At 39.7% G+C, this 22,891-nt stretch overlaps 2 protein-coding genes and 1 long non-coding RNA gene across 3 annotated transcripts; all 3 read right to left on the bottom strand.

Annotated features, from left to right (window-relative positions):
• Positions 1-3,507: 3,507 nt before the first annotated feature.
• Positions 3,508-4,536, bottom strand: LOC133734055 (uncharacterized). Its single transcript, XM_062161712.1, has 3 exons — positions 4,158-4,536; positions 3,919-4,081; positions 3,508-3,831 (listed from the first exon to the last, which is right to left on the bottom strand). Exons 1-3 carry the CDS (start codon positions 4,280-4,282, stop codon positions 3,694-3,696), a joined length of 426 nt encoding a protein of 141 aa, XP_062017696.1. The 5' UTR covers positions 4,283-4,536; the 3' UTR covers positions 3,508-3,693.
• Positions 4,537-11,661: 7,125 nt separating this feature from the next.
• On the bottom strand, positions 11,662-14,576 carry LOC133732544 (uncharacterized). Its single transcript, XR_009857172.1, has 2 exons — positions 13,288-14,576; positions 11,662-12,411 (listed from the first exon to the last, which is right to left on the bottom strand). It is a non-coding gene; the product is annotated as an uncharacterized LOC133732544 (long non-coding RNA).
• Positions 14,577-16,954: 2,378 nt separating this feature from the next.
• LOC133730427 (uncharacterized) lies at positions 16,955-18,362 on the bottom strand. The gene is made up of 3 exons (XM_062158020.1): positions 18,160-18,362; positions 17,350-17,762; positions 16,955-17,136 (listed from the first exon to the last, which is right to left on the bottom strand). The coding sequence occupies exons 1-3, from the start codon at positions 18,360-18,362 to the stop codon at positions 16,955-16,957; spliced, it is 798 nt and encodes a 265-aa protein (XP_062014004.1).
• Between the last annotated feature and the right edge of the window lie 4,529 nt (positions 18,363-22,891).

The following is a 22,891-nucleotide window of genomic DNA, read 5'->3' on the forward strand; positions in this document are numbered from 1 at the left end:
TTTTTCTTTTTTATTACAAACTTACTTCTTAGACGTCTTAGATGGAGTGTCGTCATTTTTTTTTCTTTTTGGGTGAACATGCAAAATGAGACGCATAAGCACTATTTGTTTTCCTTTTTTTTAAAAAAAAAAAAAAATCTGTTTTTCAATTTAGGAGTTCATGATGTCTACAGTGACTTTTCATTAGATATGCTTATGGAGTCTATTATGATGGGTGCGACTACTTGCCAAAGATGCAAGACATAGACATTATTACAATTCTTCTTGATCTCCTTGCGAGATTTCGTAATGCCTATGCCTTTGCATCATCAATAAATAGTCGCACCATATCATAATATTCATCTTCATAAGCCCATTTAATGAAAGTCATTGAAATCGTAGACCCTTAATTAAAACGAGAAAATGAATAGTGCTCATTTTGTACCTTCTACCTTCCAGAAAGATCTAAGGGGAAGTTTTGTAATGATTTAATTTAAAGGGAAAATTTCACAAACAGTACACCAAGTAAAGGTCACTAATAATTCTTATACATAAAGTTCCAAACCAAACATTTCGGTACACGAAATCTGAAACTCGACCCACTATCAGTACACGACGTCAATTTTTGACACCAAAATGTCCATTATGCCCTCAGTTCTTATTTTTTTTAATAAATTTTTTTTTCTGTTAAATTAGACTCATCTTTTTTCTTTCTCTCTCTTCGCGTCTCTGGTTCTATGCTCTGTTCTTCTCCTTCGCCGACGACTCTTTCTTCTTCCTTCTTCCGGCGAAAACTCTCCGGCGACCACCGCATCTCCTCCACCTTCCAAATCCACACCCATCAAACTCAATCCCACTCCCTCCCTCCGAGCGCACAACCGGCCATATCCAGACCGGCCTCACCCAGCCAATTGCTCTCAGCACCCAGCCAATTTGATCTCTGCACCCATCTTCCTCTAGCGAACACCAGTACCCAGCCGTCACCGGCTTCCCAGACGAGCTGCAACAACTTACCACCGTAGCCTCAGCCTCAGCCTTGCCCAGCGTCTGCAACGGCGCTGCCCCCTGCCAGCCTCCGCTCCCTCACCTAGCACGCTGCCCAGCCAGACCGGACGCAGATCCCAGCCGCGCCTTCCCATCACCGGCTTCCATCTGGATCCGCCGACAGCAACATCCCCGTGTCAGCAGCCTACCCGCCTCCACCCATCGCTGCTGCAGCAACCCACCCGACCCGCCTGCGCAGATCCCAGCACCGATCTGCCCACCAGACCTCCGACGATCAGATTTGCTGCACAAGTCCCGGACCAATCTTGCTTCGACGACCCAGATTGAGGGACTACAAACCAGAGGAAGAACAGAGCATAGAACCAGAGACGCGAAGAGAGAGAAAGAAAAAAGATGAGTCTAATTTAACAGAAAAAAAAAATTATTAAAAAAAACAGAAAAAAAAAATTTATTAAAAAAAAAAAGAACTGAGGGCATAATGGACATTTTGGTGTCAAAAATTGACGTCGTGTACTGATAGTGGGTCGAGTTTCAGATTTCGTGTACCAAAATGTTTGGTTTGGAACTTTATGTATAAGAATTATTAGTGGCCTTTACTTGGTGTACTGTTTGTGAAATTTTCCCTAATTTAAATTATATAAAACATCCAAATGCTATAAGATCAGAGTCCGGTAATAACCAAGGTTTTAAATATCGGTTTTAAATATCTATAAGAACTTTAAAAAATAGAGATATCGGAAATAGTGGGGATATATCAGGGATATAGGAGAAAATATATCGTTTTTTGAAAGACTCAATTTATTAGAATTACATATAAATACATATGAATGTCAACTTCATCTATATCCAAAGAGAGACTCTAGGTGGTTGAAAAGCCGGTCACTGGTCTATGAAAATGCAATAAGTAGATCAAAATATATGACCCATATAATACGAATTGTAGTGATGAATATGATAGTTATAGATCTCTTTAGAGCTGCTGACTGTTTTCCCGATAAGGGGATAATAAGGATGAATCCAACTGGCATGGATGACTGATCATATACTTCTCCATATTGATTATATCCATAAGCGTCATAGCCAAATTGATTGTTGCCTTCATGAGATTCATTTGAGATCCCACTGTTCTCTGTGCCTAAACTGATAGAGTCAAAAGATCCCACTGCGCTCTGTGCCTAAACTGATAGAGTCAAAAGTTAAGGCAATTGAAGAAACATCAGATGGGGTACTTTGATCATCAGTTGCACCTCTAGTCCTCCTCTCATATCGGGTCTTCTCTTGAGCACCATGACCAGCTGTTCTCACTCTGTGGTCTTCATCTTGGGTGGTATGATCAAAATTACCTTCACAGGCCGGTAAATGGGTTTAATCCTCTATCCATAGAAGATTGTCCATATTCATATCTTTCACCTCCACCACCTGTTCCACTTCCACCCTCTCCACCATCATCAGAACTATCTGGAGTTGTTGTACCACCTCACGCATCATCACTATCTGAATTATCTCATGGGTTTTTAACAACTTCTTCAGATAAGACCCTCTCTACGTTGATTACAGCATTAGTTGTAGTTTCTACAACTTGTGGAAGAGGTTTTCCAGCTTCATCATCGAGGTGTGCAGGCATAATCCAATAATGAAGTGGATCAATGCCATTATCAAGCGGCTCACTTGCAACATGAAGTAGATCTATATAGTTGTTTTCATTGACCACATTCATCATTTCCTATCTATCTCGCAGCCGCAGCTTCATGTTGTAGTAGCAGTATACAACCTTTTCCAACTTCTGATATGCCAAAAGGTTCCTTTGCTTCTTTCTATTATTCAACTACAGAGTACATAGTTACAGACTACATACAGAGTTATAGATACAGTCACAGACTACACAATACGAAATCTCTCCTCACACATATTTGCATTTACAAAATTACTTCTCGCCCAGAATCACCTTGAGGGTATTTCTCCTCACCTAAATTCGCCTTGAGGAGATCTCTCTTCACACAGATTTGCATTTAGAGAATTACTGAGTTTTTTAATTTCTATTTTTTATTTTTTTCATCAGATTTTACAAATATTTTTTTACTTTATCGGAAATATACCTCAAATATCTAATATATCAGAGATATTTGATGGTGTTGGAGAAATTTCGTAGAAACGATAGATCGAAGATAAAATATTCACCCCCTAAGATATATCAGTCTGTTGAAAAAGAAGATATCGGAGGATATATTAGAAATATCGCAGATATTTTAAAACCTTGGTAATAACCGCATGTCCGCATCTACTATAGTCACTCTTTCTTTTTTATGATCGCAGAAAATTTTGTATATAATTTAAATTCATTCCGGTTGTTGCTGTCAGAACACCTGCCTTTTTTAAAAAATGTATCCAAACACCAACAACAGACGTCGAGCCGATGGATCCAGCTTCTGGCCAACGAACCAAAGGATCCAGTTCGATCTTTTAGGTCCCTACTTCCCTCGACGGTTATGTCACAATATCCCTAAAGCCTATCTATCAGAAGCATTGCAAACAAGCCCTTCATTCAAGACTTGATGAAAGAAAGTACGTTCTTCAAATTCTTCTTTCTTCTAACTTTATTAGTTACACTGGGAAACACAAAAACACTTATGTATCAAAAAAAACACAAAAACACTTATTCATCATCAGCACTCAGAGTATGTATATCGATCTGTATAAATTAAACTGAAGTTAACCCTGCTTCGGTTCGTTGACGTAGCTTCCCATCCTCACCACGATCCCATCGGGATCTCGTACATACCCCACTTTCTGGCCCCACTCTTTCTCTTCCGGCACGCTCACCGCCACCGCTCCGTTCTCCACCGCCCTCTGAAACATTGGCATCCACACACAAATTACTACGAACCATAAACTCTAGGGGAACAATGACAAGACGACAGGTCGTTTAATGATTACTTTATAGGCCGCGTCGACGTCGGGGTACGCAAAGCAAACCTCAACCGGCTGCCTCTCACTCCCGGAGCTCGGCTTCTGAACTTTTCCGGTGAGGTCGTCCGTCTCGTGCTGGTTTTGCGGCGTGAATGCTATCGTCGTCTGCCCGCTTTCAAGCTCTCCCCATCTGTATATATTCAATCATCATCAATGTATTTAGAACTAGTGATTGTGGATTAATACTTAGGAAGGTGATTATATACCTGTGAGACTCGTCTATACGACGTACGGTGTAGCCGAAGGCTTTGGAATAGAAGGCTGCGGATTTGGCTACGTCCTTCACGTACACCACCGTGTAGGCAAATGCTGGGTTTAGATTCGACGCCATTGTTGGTTGGATTCGGTTCAGTTTCTGAAATCGATTCGATTTTGGAGGTTGATGAAGGTGATGTTTGAGCTTTTATTTAGGAGTTGGAATTTTGATCAGATCAATCGTGGACGTATGTGACTGAATCCAATAAGAAAGTACGTGGCATGTGGTAAGGAACTGTGGAGGTGGCAGGTGGAGGTTCTGCATGTGGTCAGCTCACAGAGTGCTGCCATGTGGTTTGAAGAGGCTAGGACAGTTTATCTCTTTTCTTGATCTCTTTTCTTCCGTCGTTTACTACATCGTTACTTTTCGACAAGTCGTTTTACGAAATTTTGTCGACAGTTTAATTTATACAGTTGACTCTATAAAATGTATAGCTTGATAACGGCAACAAAGACGTTGATAATTGTTTGGCTCCAATTTTGCTGCAGCTGGTCAACAGTCTCTTTTCTTGCGCGGGCGTGGCAGCACCGTTCGGGTGCGGTCGTCGGGAGTGTCCCTTGACCTGACTTCTATCAAGCGATTGTAGACGAAGAGAGCACCAACCTCGTCGTGGGATTTTTTGTGCCTCGTGGTGAGGACTTTGCTGAAGTTTCTTCTTGTTCACAAGTCGATACTCAATATTGCAGATCGAGCAGAGCGAAATCACCGGGAAGTATTGAGATCTTGCTAAAGCGTGACTTTAGCTTGGCTGGGTTGCTAGGGCGTTACCCTTGCTTGGCTGGTTCTGTAACCGTTGTGGTCGCAGTACTACCGTCGGCTCCCGAGGAGACTAGGACCGAAGCACGTTGATAGAGGGTTTGGTGGCACTGAAAGTCGGCTTCTGAGAAGACTAGGACTAGGAGTGTGATCACCGGTAAGAGAAAGAGAAGGAGAGGAGTTGCTCTTACAGAGGTTTGCTCTAGAGAGAACTTAGATCATCTTAGAGATGTTGTTGTTGAATGTGAATGTGTTTTGGTGTCGGTGTTTGGTCGTGGTACTACAATCGGCTCTCGAGGAGACTAGGACCGAAGTACGTTGACAGAGGGTTTGGCGGCACTGAAAGTCGGCTTCTGAGAAGACTAGGACTAGGAGTGTGATCACCGGTAAGAGAAAGAGAAGGAAATGAGTTGCTCTTAGAGAGGTTGCTCTAGAGAGAACTTAGATCATCTTAGAGATGTTTTGATGTTGTGAATGTGTGTGTGTCTTAGAATGAGAGGAGAAGGTGTTTATATAGGGAAGAAAAAGAAGAGTGAAATGATGAGTGGAAGAAAAATAATGAAAGTAGATCTAAGTTCACTTGTAAAATATGGAAAAGATAGAGAAAAGATGAAATGAAAGCAAAGCATGAAGGTGCAGCAACATGGAAGTGGTGATGATCTATTAAAGAGATTGTAGAAGAAAAATATATCCAAGGAAAAAGAGAAAAGCATCTAGCTTTCTTCATGTGGGTAGGAAACATGAACATGTGAATATTGAGCTGGTTTTAGGTCAGTTTCTGCCCCTTTATTCCTTCAATTATTTCTCCAACAAGACTTCATTATATGCCTTCGACTTCTTCATATGCAATGTTCCACTATGAGTGTAGATCATCCTGACAAATTTTCAGATTTTTATTCCATGTGGTTGGGCCGAAAATACTGCTGGACCTCTTACAGGTCCAGTTTTCCAGTTTTGCTTCTGTAGAAAATTGGGCTGATTGTTTGAAGGCCTTCCACTCAAAAAAAGCTCTTGCACTCTTCATAAGAAATGATCCTTGGGCTGTCTAGAATGGATCTGGAAAGTTTCAGCACATTTCGATTTCATTTGGTTAGTCTGCCACCCCTCCTTCCTTGTCTAGCTCGGTTTTTCCTAGCCGAAGTAGGAAAATATGCTAAAGTTGACTTGTCATACTTCCATAGTAGGCTTTATTTAGCCTCTAAAGATATATTTCGAGCTTGTCGACAATATATAGCTTGAGCCACTGATATTGGCTCAATTTCTCCAAGACGTGCCTTGTCAGGCCAAAATGTTCATTTTGGGTCCAAACAATAATGTTAAACAATTGTCCATTTGTTCTTGAAAGATCTCTTTCAAGTATTTCTTTTTTATATGGATACATGATATTCAACTCCAAACCTCCTGTTGATTTACTTCTACGGTAAAACAATATTAGTTAGTCCATTGAACGCATGCGCACGCAGAGTGCACGATTAATTCATGATGGTTACTGTGAAAATGAGTAAATGACTGAGTTGCAACATAGGAATAAGAGAGGAAATAATAGTCGAATGACGGGGAAAAAGGGACAGAGTACTTCGTCAAATCTCTAGCATTAGAGGGTTTCAACTTTGGGTCATTTACCCAAAGCACCAAAATAGAAATCATCTCACTTATCCCAGCAAGAAATTTTTATTCTCACTAACCCGATTTAAAATAAAATGACGATATTACCCTTGACCTAATTAAAAAACTACCATGTGCCACTCATCATTCTCCCCTCCCTCTCTCTCTGCAGATCGACAACGTCTCTTTCTCTCTCTGCACACCGATGACATCTCTCTCTCTCTCTCTCTCTCTCTCATGCTCTCGGCCAGCGCTCTCATCCCATTCTGATCCGACGACATCTCTCTCTCCCCCCACCGCTATCTCCGATCGATGGACCTCCGCTGTCTTCTGTCTCTGATCTACTACTGGAAACTGATGTGAGTGAGTCCGAGAGCTACAGTAGATTTAGCGCCGATGTTAGGGAGTCCGAGAGCTGTAGTAGCTTCTCTTGCTGGAGATTTGATGCAGAAGGCGCTTCCAGCTCAATGAAGTCATTTCCGCGACCGGCTACCTGGAGTTTATGTGTTTGGCGCGTCAAGATTGGAGATGGATGCCGAGATTGGAGACGATCGAAATTTACAGGTGGTGGTGAGAAGATCGACGACGTCGTCTATGGTGTCATTGTTCACGTCTCACTGTTGAACTCCTTGAACTCTGATTGGGTGCCCAGAGCTTTTCTCTGGGTGGCCAAATCAATTTCTAGCTTTTTTATTTTATTTTAAGTAACAGGACAGAAGGAAAGAAAAAAAAGTTTTGAATATCTATTGCCCCCTAATAAACGTCTATTGGGGGGCAATAGACGTTTTTAAATTGATATAATCTCCTCGTTTTTTTCTTTAATTAAAGTTTTATTTGTCTAATTTTAGGAAAATTAGTTCCCATTCCGACTAACGAAAGTTCTATTGGAGGGCAATAAACGTCTATTGGAGGGCAATAGAGGTTTATGGCCCCTCTATTGGGGGGCAATAAACATTTCCGGCGGCCTATGAAATCTCCGATGATTTCTTTGGGGATCTCTGGCGAGGTTTTCAGAAAAATCCGGTGGGCGACGGCCTGTGACAGGACTCCGGCAAAATCTCCTATGGTTTCCCTCTCTTCCATTTTCTCTTTCTCTCTCTAAGTAACAAAGGGGTGAGGGTAAAATGGTATTAAAAAAAAATTAATGGGGTATTAGGAAAAACTTCTTTAGAGTGTTTTGAGTAAAAGGAAATTAAAAAAACTTAATGGGGTAAGTAGAAAAAAAATCTCTAGAAATGGGGTAAATAGACAAAAACCCTTCAACTTTTTCTTAACTCGCCAATTATTAGAAAAAAAAAAAAAAAAACCCTAGGAGAGTTTTCCTCTCACTCTAGTTTTTCTCTACGGCGCCCTAGCCTCCATCCATAGCCTCGCTATCTCTTCCTTGCCTCTCCATCCCTCCATGGCCTCCATAGATGCTGTCACAGCAAGTTTTGCTGCTTCTCTTGCTATTGCTTCTGGTGGTAGCGCCCCGGATCTGGGTAAGATTGGTGGTGGTCCGGTGCGCAAGTCATCTCAGTCTTTTCTACTTGGCAAGCCTCTGACCCGCAAGCCGGTGGATCCCAAAGCTTTCAAGGCTCACTTCCACCGTACTTGGATGGTGGATAGGGATTTTAGGGTCCAGGAAAAAGCGGGTGATGTGTTCCTGTTCTCCTTTGAATCGCTTCGTGATCGGAACAAGATACTATGCGGAGGAGTTTGGTCTTTTGATCGAGCTCCTATGTGTTTTGCAGATTATGATGGGGTAAAGCCCCTGCATGAAGCCCAATTCAAGCATCTACTGAGAATTTTACTCTTATCGGTAATCTCTTGGGTGGTTTCTTAGACTATGATAAGAAGGAATTCAAGAAGGGTGGGATTCGGATCTTCTTTACCCATGATATCTCCAAACCATTCGTGCTTGAGCGGAAGATTTTCTTGGATGTCAGTGTCGAACCGGTGCTTCATTTTCAGTTTGAACATCTGAAAGGGAGATGTTCACAGTGTGGACTGGTCACGCACGCTGGGATTGCATGTGAGGAGCCGCATACTCCACTACCGCCATCTAGGGTTTTGAAATTTCCGGGGTCGTCAACCTCAGGAGGTTCGTTTTCCTTTTCGGCTCAGAATAAGCGTGAGTTCTTCACTACTTCCTCATCTATTCCCAAGAAGAAGAACCCAACCTTTCGTCGTGTTGAACGCCCTAACCCTCCATCTACTTCTCCTTCCGGGTCGTCTCCTGCTTCGGATCCGGTTGATGGTAATGGCGAGCACATAGCTTCGGGGACGAAGCATGCTTTGGAGAAGACCTTGAGTTCGTTTTTAGCCCATAGTGGTGCGACTGGATCTGGTACAAGTGAAGCTACAGCCATAGTGCAGGATATGCAACAAGATGTCGTGGCTTCAAAGAAAAGGGATAGGAATGGGGGTTGTGATCCCTCTCATAAGAAGTTCAAGACCATTTTGGGTGGTAAAATTCTAACTTTGCAGGCTGATGCTTTGGGTTTGTTTGGAGACGACAATGATATTCCTCTTGTCACTCTCAAGAAGAGGATGGGTAGGCCGCTTGGCAACAGGAATAAGAGCCAACGCTCTGGGAAGAAGGCAGGAGCGGCCCCTCTGAGACTCACCTACCCTGCAGCCGGTGCTTTAAGCTCTAGCCCTAGAGATAAGGGCAAAGGAAAGCGTTAGACTTTCCTGGTTCCTTTGCCTACTACTGGAAATTGTGTTCCTTATTACTTTCTTCTCAGTCTACTTAGTTGTACACTAATTGAGGTCTCTAGGCAACTAGGTTTTCTTTTCAAAGGGGGTTAGTAGTGAGAATTTGATTTCTTGTATTTTAGGCTCAATAAGTGAGCATATGTGTTAACAGTGAAGGTACTTGTCTTTTGCTTGGCGGCTTGTGCCATCTAGATTTTAGATATGAGACAGCATCTGATGTATGTGTCTTCTGGCCTTTAGTAATGAAGCTATCATTTTCTAAAAAAAAAAAAAAAAACTCGCCAATTATTAGTATCAAACTGCCAAAGTGATTTATTTATATCTCCGTTGTATGGAGAACTGTTTGAGGTGTAATAACAGATGTGGTGCATAATCAAGAGGTCAATCCTACACCTTAGTTTTTGGTTTTCAGTATCGTAAAACCCATTAACACCTTTATTTATAAGCCAGGTTACCTTATGAACACAAGCAAAGACTACATACTAAGAAGCGCATATGTGTGGTTACAAACGGACAACACAAGCAAAAATATACACTCGATTACGAAAGAGTGACATTCTTCATCAAATTGCATCTGCATTGATAAGAGGGGTATCAAAGGTAACCTTAGCATGTCCAAGCTTCCTTGCAGTACGTTCAAGCTCTTCACCATGAGTCGCCTTGGACTGATAGTACAGGACTATGTATGCCATTCGCGAAACCATAGCTATGAGGCAGCTGATACAATTTAAGAGGAGCAATGGAATTATCACTACTTTTACTGGTATAGCTTTAGCGACAATCCTGTACAAAACAAATAACAACCACAAGGAGGTGGCTATAACAACATTCAGAAAAAAAATCCTCGTAGCTTTGATCCCTTAATAAGCTGTCCAGCTTTTCCCAGTGCCTCCATGCCACATTTGTCTTCTAGTACAGAAACAACAAGTGCCAAGTTCCACACAACAGCTAGATAAGTCTGAACAACTAGAGCTAGAATGCATGCGACTATAGCGAAAGGGTTTACATCGATGTGAAGAAACTTGATGTGTAGCAAGAGATGCTTTCCACATTGCAATTTCTCTTCAGGTGGGGTATGGTGCTTACTTTTTGTTTCACTTTCATGCAATATTATACAAGCTCTATTATAAGCTACTCTTATACATCATTGACTATATTAGCTGATTTAGTTCTGCTTCTCACTGTATCCCTCGTGTTATCTCAGTTTCAGGTCCAAACCTGGCAGAAGGCGTGGGAGTATTCACATGCTGAGTAGTTTTTGCATTGTCTACCACTACATATCTGTTTAATTTTGTATATTTGCTTGCAAATACATATTCGAATACAATTTCAGGTCTTTGAATTGTGATTGTTGATTGGTGTAAAACTGATGGATATTGTATTTTGATATTTTTCAATTTATAACATTTGTAGAACGTGGAACTAGCTTTTGTGTGCAATTTTTTTTTTTTTTTTTTTTTGGTGCAATTCACACCAGATTTTCTTTCTTTCTTTTTTTTAAAATGAAATATCTTTTTGCGACAGCAAGGTACCCGTCGCAACTAAATTAGCCTTTGCGACGGTAACAGTTTCCGTCGCAAATACTTTTTGCAACGGAAATTTACCGTCGCAATTGGATCTTGTGACGCCACCTATTGCAACGCTAACATTTCCGTCGCAATTGCTCAATTTTCCGTCGCGAAAAGTATTTGCTACGGCAAAATTACTATTTGCCGTCGCAATTGAAGTTTTTTTTAGTAGTGATTTGACCCATAAATGAACAAGACTTGGTGAGAGCAAATGAACTAGCTAGACCTAGCTTCTTGCTAGGCCTTGATACTTCATCCATCTGTACAATCCATGTCCAACGCTCCGACGTTCTTAACAATTAGGGCTGATTGCAAATATATTTTATGGAGTTTGAAAAATGCAGAATATTTCTTCTTTTCTTTTCTGCAAGACACATGAAGGCTAAGCAAATATGTTTTCAAAGTTTCAAATGTTGAAACAGAAGCCTACAACTCAGGCTTATAAACTAATGTCATGAAAATTGGTGTTACAGATTGATCGAGACACTGAGTTCACTTTCTATTTTTCAATTGTTATTAGTGACTATTTCTAAGGTGAAAGTAGCTAATGGAGAGTAAATATGTGTGATTTGGCCTAACTTCAACAAATTTGAGGTCTTCCGCTCAAAAAAGAAATTTTTTCCTTTTGAGCTGAACCATATATTTTTTTGTCCAAGGTACAAGCATTAATATTCTTGCCGGGTAGGTCTTCGTATGAATTTGTGGTCCTTGTGGACTAGTTCTATCAATTGTGCTTGAATTTGGATGAAATTTCTAGGAAATTGGCCAAGTCACAAAATTATTATTGACTCAGGTAGTGTCTGACTTTCCTGCTTGCTGAAGACGTTAAAGTCTAATGACGCTTCTATGTGGATAAATGAAGTAAGAATTAATAGAATAGACATAGTGTTTTTGACAAATTAGAATAGACCTAATCTGAAAATGGAGGAAAACATAATATAAACAGGCTACACCTATGTGCCTTTTGCAATGCAAGAAAGACTATTGGAACTTCGGAAGAGTATCAACCCTCTTTCTTCTGATGAAGTTTAACAGGCTTTTAAATTTTTTGGGACTCCTAAGGAAATCCCACAAACTTTTCTTCAGAAATGGGAAGGCTATGTCCTCCATCACCCTTCTCATAATACTTGTTAGGTCTTTCCTCTTGGTGATTAATTTCTACACCCTCAAACCAATAATCAGTGGTTTTGCAATCAAGGCACGCTTCCTGGCAGCTACGAGTCCCAGATGGGCTGAATTCACAGATCTTGTAACTGCTGCCAAGTACGAGTTCGGATTATTTCTTGGACTAGAGTGGATTTTCATTTTGGGGTTGTCTTTTACCTCATTGTTTTTTGCAACAGTCTCAGTCTTAGCATCAGCAGTATCATACTGTGGAAAAGACTTGTCCAGCAAGGAACTTCTACCAAAGGCACTGAAGTCATTGAAAAGACCATTTGTACATGGTTTTACATAACACTGCTTGATCTAGGTTATTTTTCATTTCTCTTTGCCTCTGTTCTTCCTTTAGTGCTTGCAATGTGGAAAGCATCTCTTGCTACACATCAAGTTTCTTCACATCGATGTAAACAAGCCCTACAATTCCAAGTGAAATGTGACACTGTCAATTCCAAAATTTCAGTTGGTCTAGCTCTGGTATCCAATTTCCCTAAATCCACATGACAGGTTACAAGTGTATGCAAAATAAGCCATACTTCTTCATTGTGCAACATGGATGAAAACTTTGATTCCACCAAATAAATAACAAGACCCATACTCAAGGAACCTTGTACAAGTCAGTACTGAACCAATAATTACATATTAATATCAAAGGATGAGGAGGTACTTATCAAACATCAATTTTAAGTGACTTCAAACAGATAGGAATTGCAAGAAGGCATTGAAAGAGAAAAAGAAAGAAGAAGAAGAAGGAGGAGGAGGAGGAGGAAGAATTAGTAACACCGAGGAAGCCTCTATTTTAATGGTTCAAAATAGGGCTGAAAGTTAAGAGTTAATTGCTTGTGAAGAAAGCTTGTTGACATCACACAATTTACTTTTTAGATTGAGCTCTTATTAGCGAGCCAGCTGACAAGGAGACACGTGAGACATACTTATCACACACAAGTAATAACCAACAATGCTCCACGTCTCCTTGCTATAGTTATGAATGACCAGACTCAATCTATATTTCCAACCAGTAAGCACAGAACTGAAAAATAAATGCCTCCTTGCTAAGATAGTCCTTAAGCTGAAACTTCCAGTCACTCGAAAAATAAATGGCTAATCCAGGCTAAGAAAGCCTCAGTAGGTTACAGAACAATAGCCACATTGCACAGGACATTACAATGCCCAGTCTTTAAAGCAAACTGATGACAACATGAAAATCTGAAAACAATATACAGTGGCAAAACTGATAATAGAAGCTACAGAAGTAGAACTAAAAATCCCACAAACGGTAAAAGAATGATTTACCTATAATGAGGATCAGCATCACCAGACTAGCATCTATAGCTCTGAATCAGAATTCCCATAATACCACTACAAAGAAAGCAACCCAGTAGTGCCTATATTTTTTTCCCTACAAAACTACCCATAGATAAACAACAAAATAGTGAAAGTTATAACCTTTGGAACAATAAAAGTTATAAATGTTCATGGTATGCTACTACTGTATAAATTTCACAACAAGTAAAAGCAAGAATCCACAATATCATAAAAGCAAGAATCCACATTATCATAAAACCAAGAATCACTAACATGGTCTCCAGAACCCTAATAAGAGACGGTACCTACAACTGACTGTAATAGAAATTATCAAACAAGATATAGTATATGAACATCAGCACACCTATTTTCCCAATTGTAGAAATAATAAAAAAATTAGTAAATACCTAAATTTCAAGCAAAACACATTGGAATCTTCAATTTCACGCCCCAAATAAAAGACTAGCAGAGTAGCTATGAACACAAAATTTCAAAATTTAACAAAGTACATATAAGTAAGGTAATCTTGGAAATCCTAATTCGTGTATTGATGTGGAAAAACTATGAGGAATCGAGATGATTACCTTGTAGAATTGAAATTGAGGTTTGGATCCTCAGTGCCTAATTCGAATTGGGGTTTTGGTGTTAGGGGAATCGGGCTCTCACCTTTGAATTTTGGGAATGGCTTACGCATGCGTTGGAGGCCACATCAGAAGCTGAGAGGGATGAATTACAGCCTTTACCTTATCCAGATCGAAAACGCCAGGGTCCTGAAACCAACGTCCCTCGCCATCAACAAACGATCTTCTCGATCAGGTTTGTTGTGTATCTGGGGTTGGGTTGGTGTGAGAGAGTTGTTGTTACAGTTTGGTGAAGGAGGAGCTGTCGGTCTCGGCGGTAAGGAAGAGCTGTCGATCTCGGCGGTAAGTTCCGGTGCAGACCTCGTCGATGTCGGAGGTAGGATCCGGTTCAGGTTCTGGTTCGAGGCGCTGCAGAGCTTGGGCGAGAGAGAGAGAGAGAGAGTAAATTGGGGCTGCAGATCGATGTTAGTGGGAAATAAGGCTCAGAAACCAAAAGAAAAAATTGAGGAAAAAGAATTCTTACTACGGCAAGACGAGATTGAGTCGCAATTGATAAAAAACTTACTACGGTAAACATTTGCCGTCGCAAAGGAGAAGGCTTAATCGCGACGGAATATTTTCTGTAGCAATAGGGTCTCAATTGCTACGGCAATTGATGCCGAAGTAAAAAGGCGAAGCAATTGAGGTTTTTTTTAGTAGTGAATAGAAATGTCCATTTATAAAATGTTAGTGACTGAGTGTGAGTTAGCGTCAAAATATGGAGAAGAGGGAGGTGGGAAGATGGTGAGGTGAGGAGAAAAATGAATAAGTGAATAGTTGGAAATTTGAGGATGTCTAAATATCTAGGGGAGTGAAATTCAATAAATGTCTCAGCACAGTAAAAAAAAAAACACCTAATCAACGCTGAGAGTCTTTGTACGTGAGCCGCCATAAGCGCGCCAGACACCGTGCTACGCGGCCTATCCCTGAAACCATGTTGTAGCCTGTAGGGCAACATACTCATCTGGAATTGCAGAGGCATTGTAAACCATGAGACGCAACACGATCTCGTTGATCTGGTTCAAGCAAAGCGTCCAAGTCTGATTTTCTTGGCTGCAACTCTAGCGCAGACAAGGCTAATTGACTCCATTATGGTGAGCCTTGGTTTAAAGGGTAGCATCTGTTTCCCTCATCAAGAAGGATAGCAAAGTATTGCGCTGCTTTGGAGCTCTGATACATATGTCAATCTCCAAACATATTCTCCTAATCACATCGATGTTGAAGTGGGAGAGCCAGGTTCAGCGACTTTATGGAGGTTCACAGGTATATATGGAGTGGCTACGAGAACTGGAAAAGAGTAAACTTGAGAGATAATTGAAACCCTAGCTGCCAAGAGCTGTAACCTACCATGGCTTATGGCCGGAGATTTCAATGTGATTATGTGCAATCCAGATAAGTCGGGAGGGGAGCCTAGGGATTTTGCTCCGATGAGAAGGTTTAAGGAAAACATGAATAATGTGGACTGCTTGATATGGGCTATGTAGGCTATCAGTTTACCTGTCACATAAGCATACAAAAGACAGACTTGACAGAGGTTTCCAATCTCTTCCATGGCGGAACAGGTTCCCATATAGTAGGGTTTTTACCCTACACCCTACTCAATGAGACCATTGTCCTTTTCTTGTGGAGATGAGGGTGGAAAGAAGCATAAGCAGAATTGCATCAAAACGATTTCGTTTTGAGAAGATGTGGCATCACAATGATCAATGTGCAACAATCATCCAAAGAAACTAGTCACAACCTCTCACAGGTCATGCTTTGTACATAGCAGTTGGGCCAAAAAATTAAATGCACAGGTGAACAACTTCTTCAGTGGCACCGACTGAATTTGAAAAGCAAAAGATTGAATTACGTGTTGTGCAAGAAAAATTGAATGATATTATGAAAGAGCCCTATTCCCTAATATGGGTCTGGACCCAAAGGATGTAGGATAATAAGAAGAAAAAGAGTAATTGCAGAGAAATGAAAAGCAATTTGTTATATTCATTCATAATTCTCAAAAAGCCTCAGGCCAGTACATATAGCATAGAAACTTGAAGGGAAAGAAATTGGACAGCTGTCCAATTTCAAATAAGGATCAAATCACTGGTGACTCATGACAATTTTACCTGAGAACTTACTGCTAGATCACAAATGAAAACAGTAAAAAGTAAGTTGAATTATTGGGTTAGAGCCCCAACATTCCACCTCCCTCGACAGAAACCATCACAAGCTACCCTTGAAAATCAGGAAAACGTAGTTGAAATTCATCTGCACTCTCCCATGTAGCATCATCTTCAGAACCATTTTCCCATTGAACTAACCACATTACCTCAGGATTGTTATTCTTCTTGAATAAACTCCTCTGTAATATCTTTGCTGGAACTGGGTTCAAAATGTTGGTATCAAAGCTAGGAGGTAAAGTTGGAGACGGAACTACTGAACTTCCCAGTTTCTTCTTTAAAAGTGACACATGAAATACTGGATGCACCTTTGCAGTCGCAGGTAGCAGCAATTTGTATGTGACTTTGCCAATTTTTTCAATCACATGATAAGGGCCAAAGTATTTTGGAGCAAGTTTGTGGGATTTTCTGACTTGCACCGACTTTTGCTTGTAGGGTTGGAACTTCAGGAACACCCAATCACCAATATCAAACTCCCTCTCAATGTGATGTTTGTCATAGTATACCTTCATCCTTGCTTGGGCTTGTTCCATGTGAAACTTGAGGTTGGACAACAATTCATCCCTATTTCTCAATAGCAGATCCACTTGATGAACAACAGTACTACCTAGAACATATGTTCTTACTTGGGGAGGAGCGATCCCATAAAGAGCTTGATAAGGAGACATGTTAACAGCTGAGTGGTAGGTGGTATTGTACCACCACTCAAGCCGAGGCAACATTTCTGTCCACTGACCTTGTACCTCCAAAATCACGCACCTTAAATACTGTTCCAGAACCCTATTAATTTAAACATTCAGTTTGACCATCTGTTTGGGGATGGTATGCAATGCTCATACATAACTTAGAACCTTGTAACTCAAAGAAAAATTTCTAAAATGCACTCAGAAATATGGGGTCCCTATCACTAATAATATTGTTAGGCATTCCATGAAGTCTAAAAACCTCTTGAACAAATAATTCGACCACACTTCTAGCAGTATAAGGGTGCTTGAGAGCAATAAAGTGTGCATATTTAGTAAGCCTATCAATAACTACCATAATGGAAGTTTTACCTGCACAGTGAGGAAGGCCATCAATGAAGTCCATTGAAATATCAGTCCAAAAGCCAGTGGGAATAGGGTTAGGTTACAGCAATACGGGAGGTGAAATTGTCTCATAGTGAACTTGCTGACAGATTAAACATTCAGAAACAAAAATTTTAACTTGCCTTTTGATTCCAGGCCATAGAAAACTTCTAGAAACCCTTTTGTAGGTTCTTAACCAACCTGAGTGTCCCCCACTCTTACCACAGTGAAACTCCTTGATAATTTTCAACCTCCAACCATCAGCATTAGGGACAAAAACTCTCTTCTTATAAAGCAACTGACCATTAACCACAGTAAAATTCTTAGAAGTGATAGTTCCCTGCTCAATGCCTTCCATCAACTTGTAAGTCTCATAGTGATTTTTGCACAAATTAGATATTTCACTCATGAATGTAAACATAGGACTAGAAATTCCCATAAGAGAGTTTAACTCACCATGTCTTGATAGAGCATCAGGGAGAACATTAGTATTACCAGATTTGAAAACAATGCTATAGTCATACACGAGTAACTTTAATAGCCACTTTTGTTGTGCATGGGTGGTATTCCGTAGGTTCAAAAAGTACTGAATAGTCCGGTGATCTATAATTATCCTGAATGGATGTCCCAACAAATAAGGTCACCAGTGTTCAACTGCTAGCATCTCCTTATCATAAACACTCAATGCTAAATGTTTGGGGGCTAGAGCTCTATCTTATTTGTTGTTGCGCTGACTTTCTTCTTCAAGAACTGCATCTATAATATGTCAATATTATCGAAGACTAGTATTCTAAATTGTTGGTTAAGTTGATGATGAGTTGATCATACGAATCAGGTAAACTTTGAAGTAGAATTTCAGCACGTTCACGTGTCTCTATGTTTTGCCTCATTGCTGTGTGCTGTGAGAACAAGGTGTTGATGTGGTCGGTCATCGTAGTCAACTCCATCATCTGAAGGGTGTAAAGCTATCTCTTCAAGAAGATTTTGTTGTGTAGTGATTTGGCCTCGTACAATTTTGTGAGTGTATCCCATATCTCTTTTGCCGTCTTCTTCTCCGCCACACTTGACAATACTTCATCAACTAGTGCTAGGTGCAGATTAGCAATAGCATTGCCATCCATCTCGTTCCACTTGCCATCATCAGTGATCTCCTCAGGTCTATCTCCAATTGCTGCCAAGCAGTTATCTTTTCTCAAAACTGCTTTTATTCTCATTTTCCACAATGAAAAATTGTTCCTATTGACTTTTCTATTTCGTACTTCGTCGTCATTGTTGAAGATGTCTCCTTTCCACTAATTGGATCTGATTGTAGCACGAAAATTGGCTATAAACCTGGTGCTCTGATACCACAGTTAGGATTTTGTGGTATGGGGCACCCAATTACAACTGAAGTAGAAACTATAAAAATGAGTGAAGCACAAGATGATAGGCAAATTGTAGAAGGTTTTAATATAGCAAAAGGATACAACAATTCCCTTCTGCAATAAGGAGAGCACAGTTGACAATACTCACTCTCTTATAATAGGAAGAAATACACTCTAACAAAGGAAAGACAATTGAGTTTTAGGAGAAATCTCTTTTTTTGAGTTGAATGGTGTTAGACTTAATTTATTGATAACTAATAAACAGATTAAGGAATACATTTCTCAGATTCTATTACATCTTGAATGAAGGAAGGAATATTAGACCAAAAGAAAGCTTGATCAAAATCTGCAGCATGAGCTGCCAATTTGTGCGCAGCCATGTTTGCCTCTCTTCTAGCATGAATAATTCTAACTTGGCAATCTTGTCTGAGGTCCTCATATATATAACCTTCCAAGAATAGAATAATTTTGCAACTCCTCCTGACACACTTGTTGCTTCAAAACCTCAGTCTCCAAAATTACTGGACATAGATCGTGTTCCATCACATAACCAAATGCTTCCTTACAAGCCAAGAGCTCGACATGTTCAGCAGACTGAACTCGAGTACTACCTTCCTCACTGCTCCCAAAAAAGTCCCTTGAGAGTCACGGACTAAGAAACCAATTGCTGCTTTGCCAGAGCTCGGACTAAAAGCTCCATCAAAATTCACCTTCAACCAACCCACAGGAGGGCACTGCCACTTCAAATTTTTCCTAGTTCCCTGAGAAATCTCTATTTTCTCTCTAAACTCCTCTCTCTGCTTTCACTCACCAACATGGGATAACAACTCTATAACATATATCCTCTATTTACACTAGATAGAGGAGGTTACAACTAATTTCTTACAGCTTAAGAAATTTAGCTATAGATGAGTTGTAAACGCAATCTTTACAACTATCATATGTTAGAAAGTAAGGCCATCTCAAACCCAAAGGGCTAAAAATAGCTCTGAGGCTAAATTTTAGCTCTGAATTCTGTACTATTCATTGATCTAACATCAACCCTCTCCAACCCGTCAAGGCTAAATTATAGCCCTAAAATATATTTTAACATTTTGGATATGCTATATATATATATATATATATATATATATGTATGTTCTTATTTTTTAAAGTCAAGTGACTTATAGTAATTGAAATAATTTTTATGATAAAAAATATTTTTTCGGTTGTATTTTTTTTTAAAGATAATTAAAAATATCTTTAGCTAATTTTGATGTTGATGTGTTGTAAATAACTTGTGGTGTATCTTCAAAAGTCGTCCAATTACATTTTTTGGCCAATTTGTAACAATTGAGAAAATTAAATTTTTTTCCTCTATTGTCGTCCCGAAAATAATCTTCGGCTTGGCGTTGCTATAAAATGTAAGTTGTAAATTACGAGCACAGTTAAATATAATCTACATAACAATATGATAAAAAATTTAAAAAATCACATTGTATTTTAAAATAATTTTTTCTTTGAAAAAATACTCACTTGATCTTGAAGATTTCCTCCACTTTGGTTCCTCCTCTCGGCACGTTTGATGCAAGAGTGCCATTTGTTCATTTGAGGAAAAATGTGTCTTTGCTACCGAGATTTGCAACTCTCCCACGTCCTTTGTACCAAAATAGTATCTTGGATCTCCATGAATTTTTGTTGGACTTGGACCCAAAGACCATCTTCCGATTGACTTGTACCATTGATGGAATTTTGGGATACTTTCACGAAAGCAACGGTGAGTGCTTCATCTTCCAACGGTGACTAATTCACACTTCTTTTCGACGAACTAGCCATTTTCGATAAAGGTAAAATAAATGAGAAATTAAGAATAGGGAGAAAATGAAAGATTTAGAATAGAGAGATATATATTAGGAAGTAGAAGGAAGATGTGAAAAAGAATGTTGAAGTCATATGTATTTATAGTGTAAAAGTTTTTTTTTTTTTTTTTTTTTAAAAAAAAAACCTAACCAACGGCTATTTTTTTAAAAAAATTACCCAACGGCTAACTAACGTTAGCAACTAGCTGTTGCTGACGTCATGCTTTTGTCAGCCTCCACTACCAAACGTGGGTCAGCATGATTCTGATCCAATTTTTTTCAAGGGCCAAAGGGCTCTCCTTAGGGCTATTTTGAGCACTTTAACTGTCACGCCCCGAATTTTGAATAACCAATTCAAATCCGAAACATGAATAATGACAATTACAAAATAACGTTTATGAATTTTTTTCTCAGAACAAACACACCACTCTCCACTCGAAAATAAAATCTCGAAAAAAACCTCGAGTTCATTATTACAATTCACTCTCACAAAGTAAAATTGTAAAGCTCTAAATGAGCATAACACACCTCACAAAAGAAATTCATATTAACACAAATGCAGCAACTCTATGCAGCTCGATCACCTTCCTGATTCTCCTGACCTGTAGGATTACCTGCTACACCGTTTGAATAGTGTACCGGGATTGCAACAACACAAAACCCGGTAAGCTTTTTGCAAAGCTCGTATGAGTAAATTTAAGAATTGCACAATTAAAAGTAACAAATTCAACTCAAGCATTTCTTAGCATAATAATTGAAGTGCACAACGTCACTTCAAGCATCAATCAACTCACATCTCACCATGACCACCCAAAAACAACTAAACTTTCCCTTTCCAATATATACTCATGGGCATATGATAAGTTATATTAATCCCCCATGCAGTATGTCATACTCCAGGGCATACGATAACTCACGTTATCCCCCTAGCAGTATAGTGTACTCAAGGGCATACGATAACTCGAGGTTATCCCCCAAGCAGTATAAAGGCAGACAGACTAGAGCTCTAACTGAATCGTAACCTGTCACCTTGGCCAAGGTTCAATCTTACGATAATACCTGCCTCAATCATCAACACGATAAACACACTCAACTCCAACTTTTAAATCATCTCAACGACTGAACTATCGCACTTTGTACTCAATCACTCTTTATCATAATCAACTCAACATATAAGATAAATTATATCTTCTAAAGAGTAATGCTCGAAATGATAAATCAATTAATCAAATCAATACTTCACCCAATGTCACACCATCCAATATATATTCTACGTAAATATATATATATATATATACACACACACACACGTAGTCACCCACACATGAATGACCACTAATACCAACTATAGTTCACAGCAACAAAAACAAGAAATTCATTTTTATAGTTTAAATACATTTTACTTCACCTATGGACCGTAGATGAACAAGTCCATATAATTTAAAACAAATATTTATTTTCTTAAAACAATTTCCACGATTTCACAATTAACTAAAAATCACTGAATTTCGGTTCATTAATAAACCATGTGCGATTTACTCACCTCGATATTCCAGCTGCGTCTTCAATTTAACACAATTCACAACCGAACTTGCTCACCCAAGTAAGACCGTCAATCACCTAATCAAACATGACCTTAACTTAGCCAATAACTCAAAAACATACTCAAACGACAATCCAACGGTCGGATCGAAATTAAATGATGATCCAACGGTCAGATCCTCACGGATCACCTTTAGGACCATCCTCCAAAAATCATCACGAAGATCCGACGGTCGGATCTTCCTGAATCGTCCTTACTAACATCTCCACTAATTTATACGAAAATCCGACGGTTGGATTCTCATGAATCGCCTTCCGAATCATCTTTTTACAAATAGATCTTCGCCCATGACCACACAAAGTCACTGGGACGGTCATACGATCATCATATCAAAACTACGAGTCCATCGGACGGTCCTATCTTCACAGATCACAAATCGAACGATCGAAATCGGTCGAAACGTAAAAATTCATAACTTAATCATACGATATCCAAAAATTGCGTATAATATATCGAAATGATCGTATTGAAATATAAAATCTAAAAATGAACAGAAACTGTTCTTGTGACCCCCGGAGGTGGCTGGAAAGGGCAGCCGGAGTTAGTGGCAGAGCCGCCGCCGACCACCGCCAATGGTGTCGGGGCCGGGCTGCTCTTCTTCATCTCATCAAGCTTAACCAAAAATTCTAAAGGCATGCTATCAGAAAACATCAAGAAGAGGCGAAAATTACCGAAATCAGTCACGGTGGCCGGAATTTTTCCAGAAGTCGGCGAGCTCCAGTTCGACGTAAAAACTTCCACCACTCGCCTCGATCCCTTCTGGATACTTGTTCAGAAACTCAAGGCGAGTTCACCAGGCCAAGAATCACAAGGGATGGTGGTCTGTAACTCGAGAGATCCGGATCGAAAGGTTGTTTTTCGATCAAAACGGGTTGAGCTCCGACGAACGTGGAAACGTCCACCACTTGAGCGATCCTTCTTGGAGTTTGATCAGAAAG

Source organism: Rosa rugosa, chromosome 2 (genome assembly GCF_958449725.1).
Source record: "Rosa rugosa chromosome 2, drRosRugo1.1, whole genome shotgun sequence".
Taxonomy (NCBI): Eukaryota; Viridiplantae; Streptophyta; class Magnoliopsida; order Rosales; family Rosaceae; genus Rosa; species Rosa rugosa.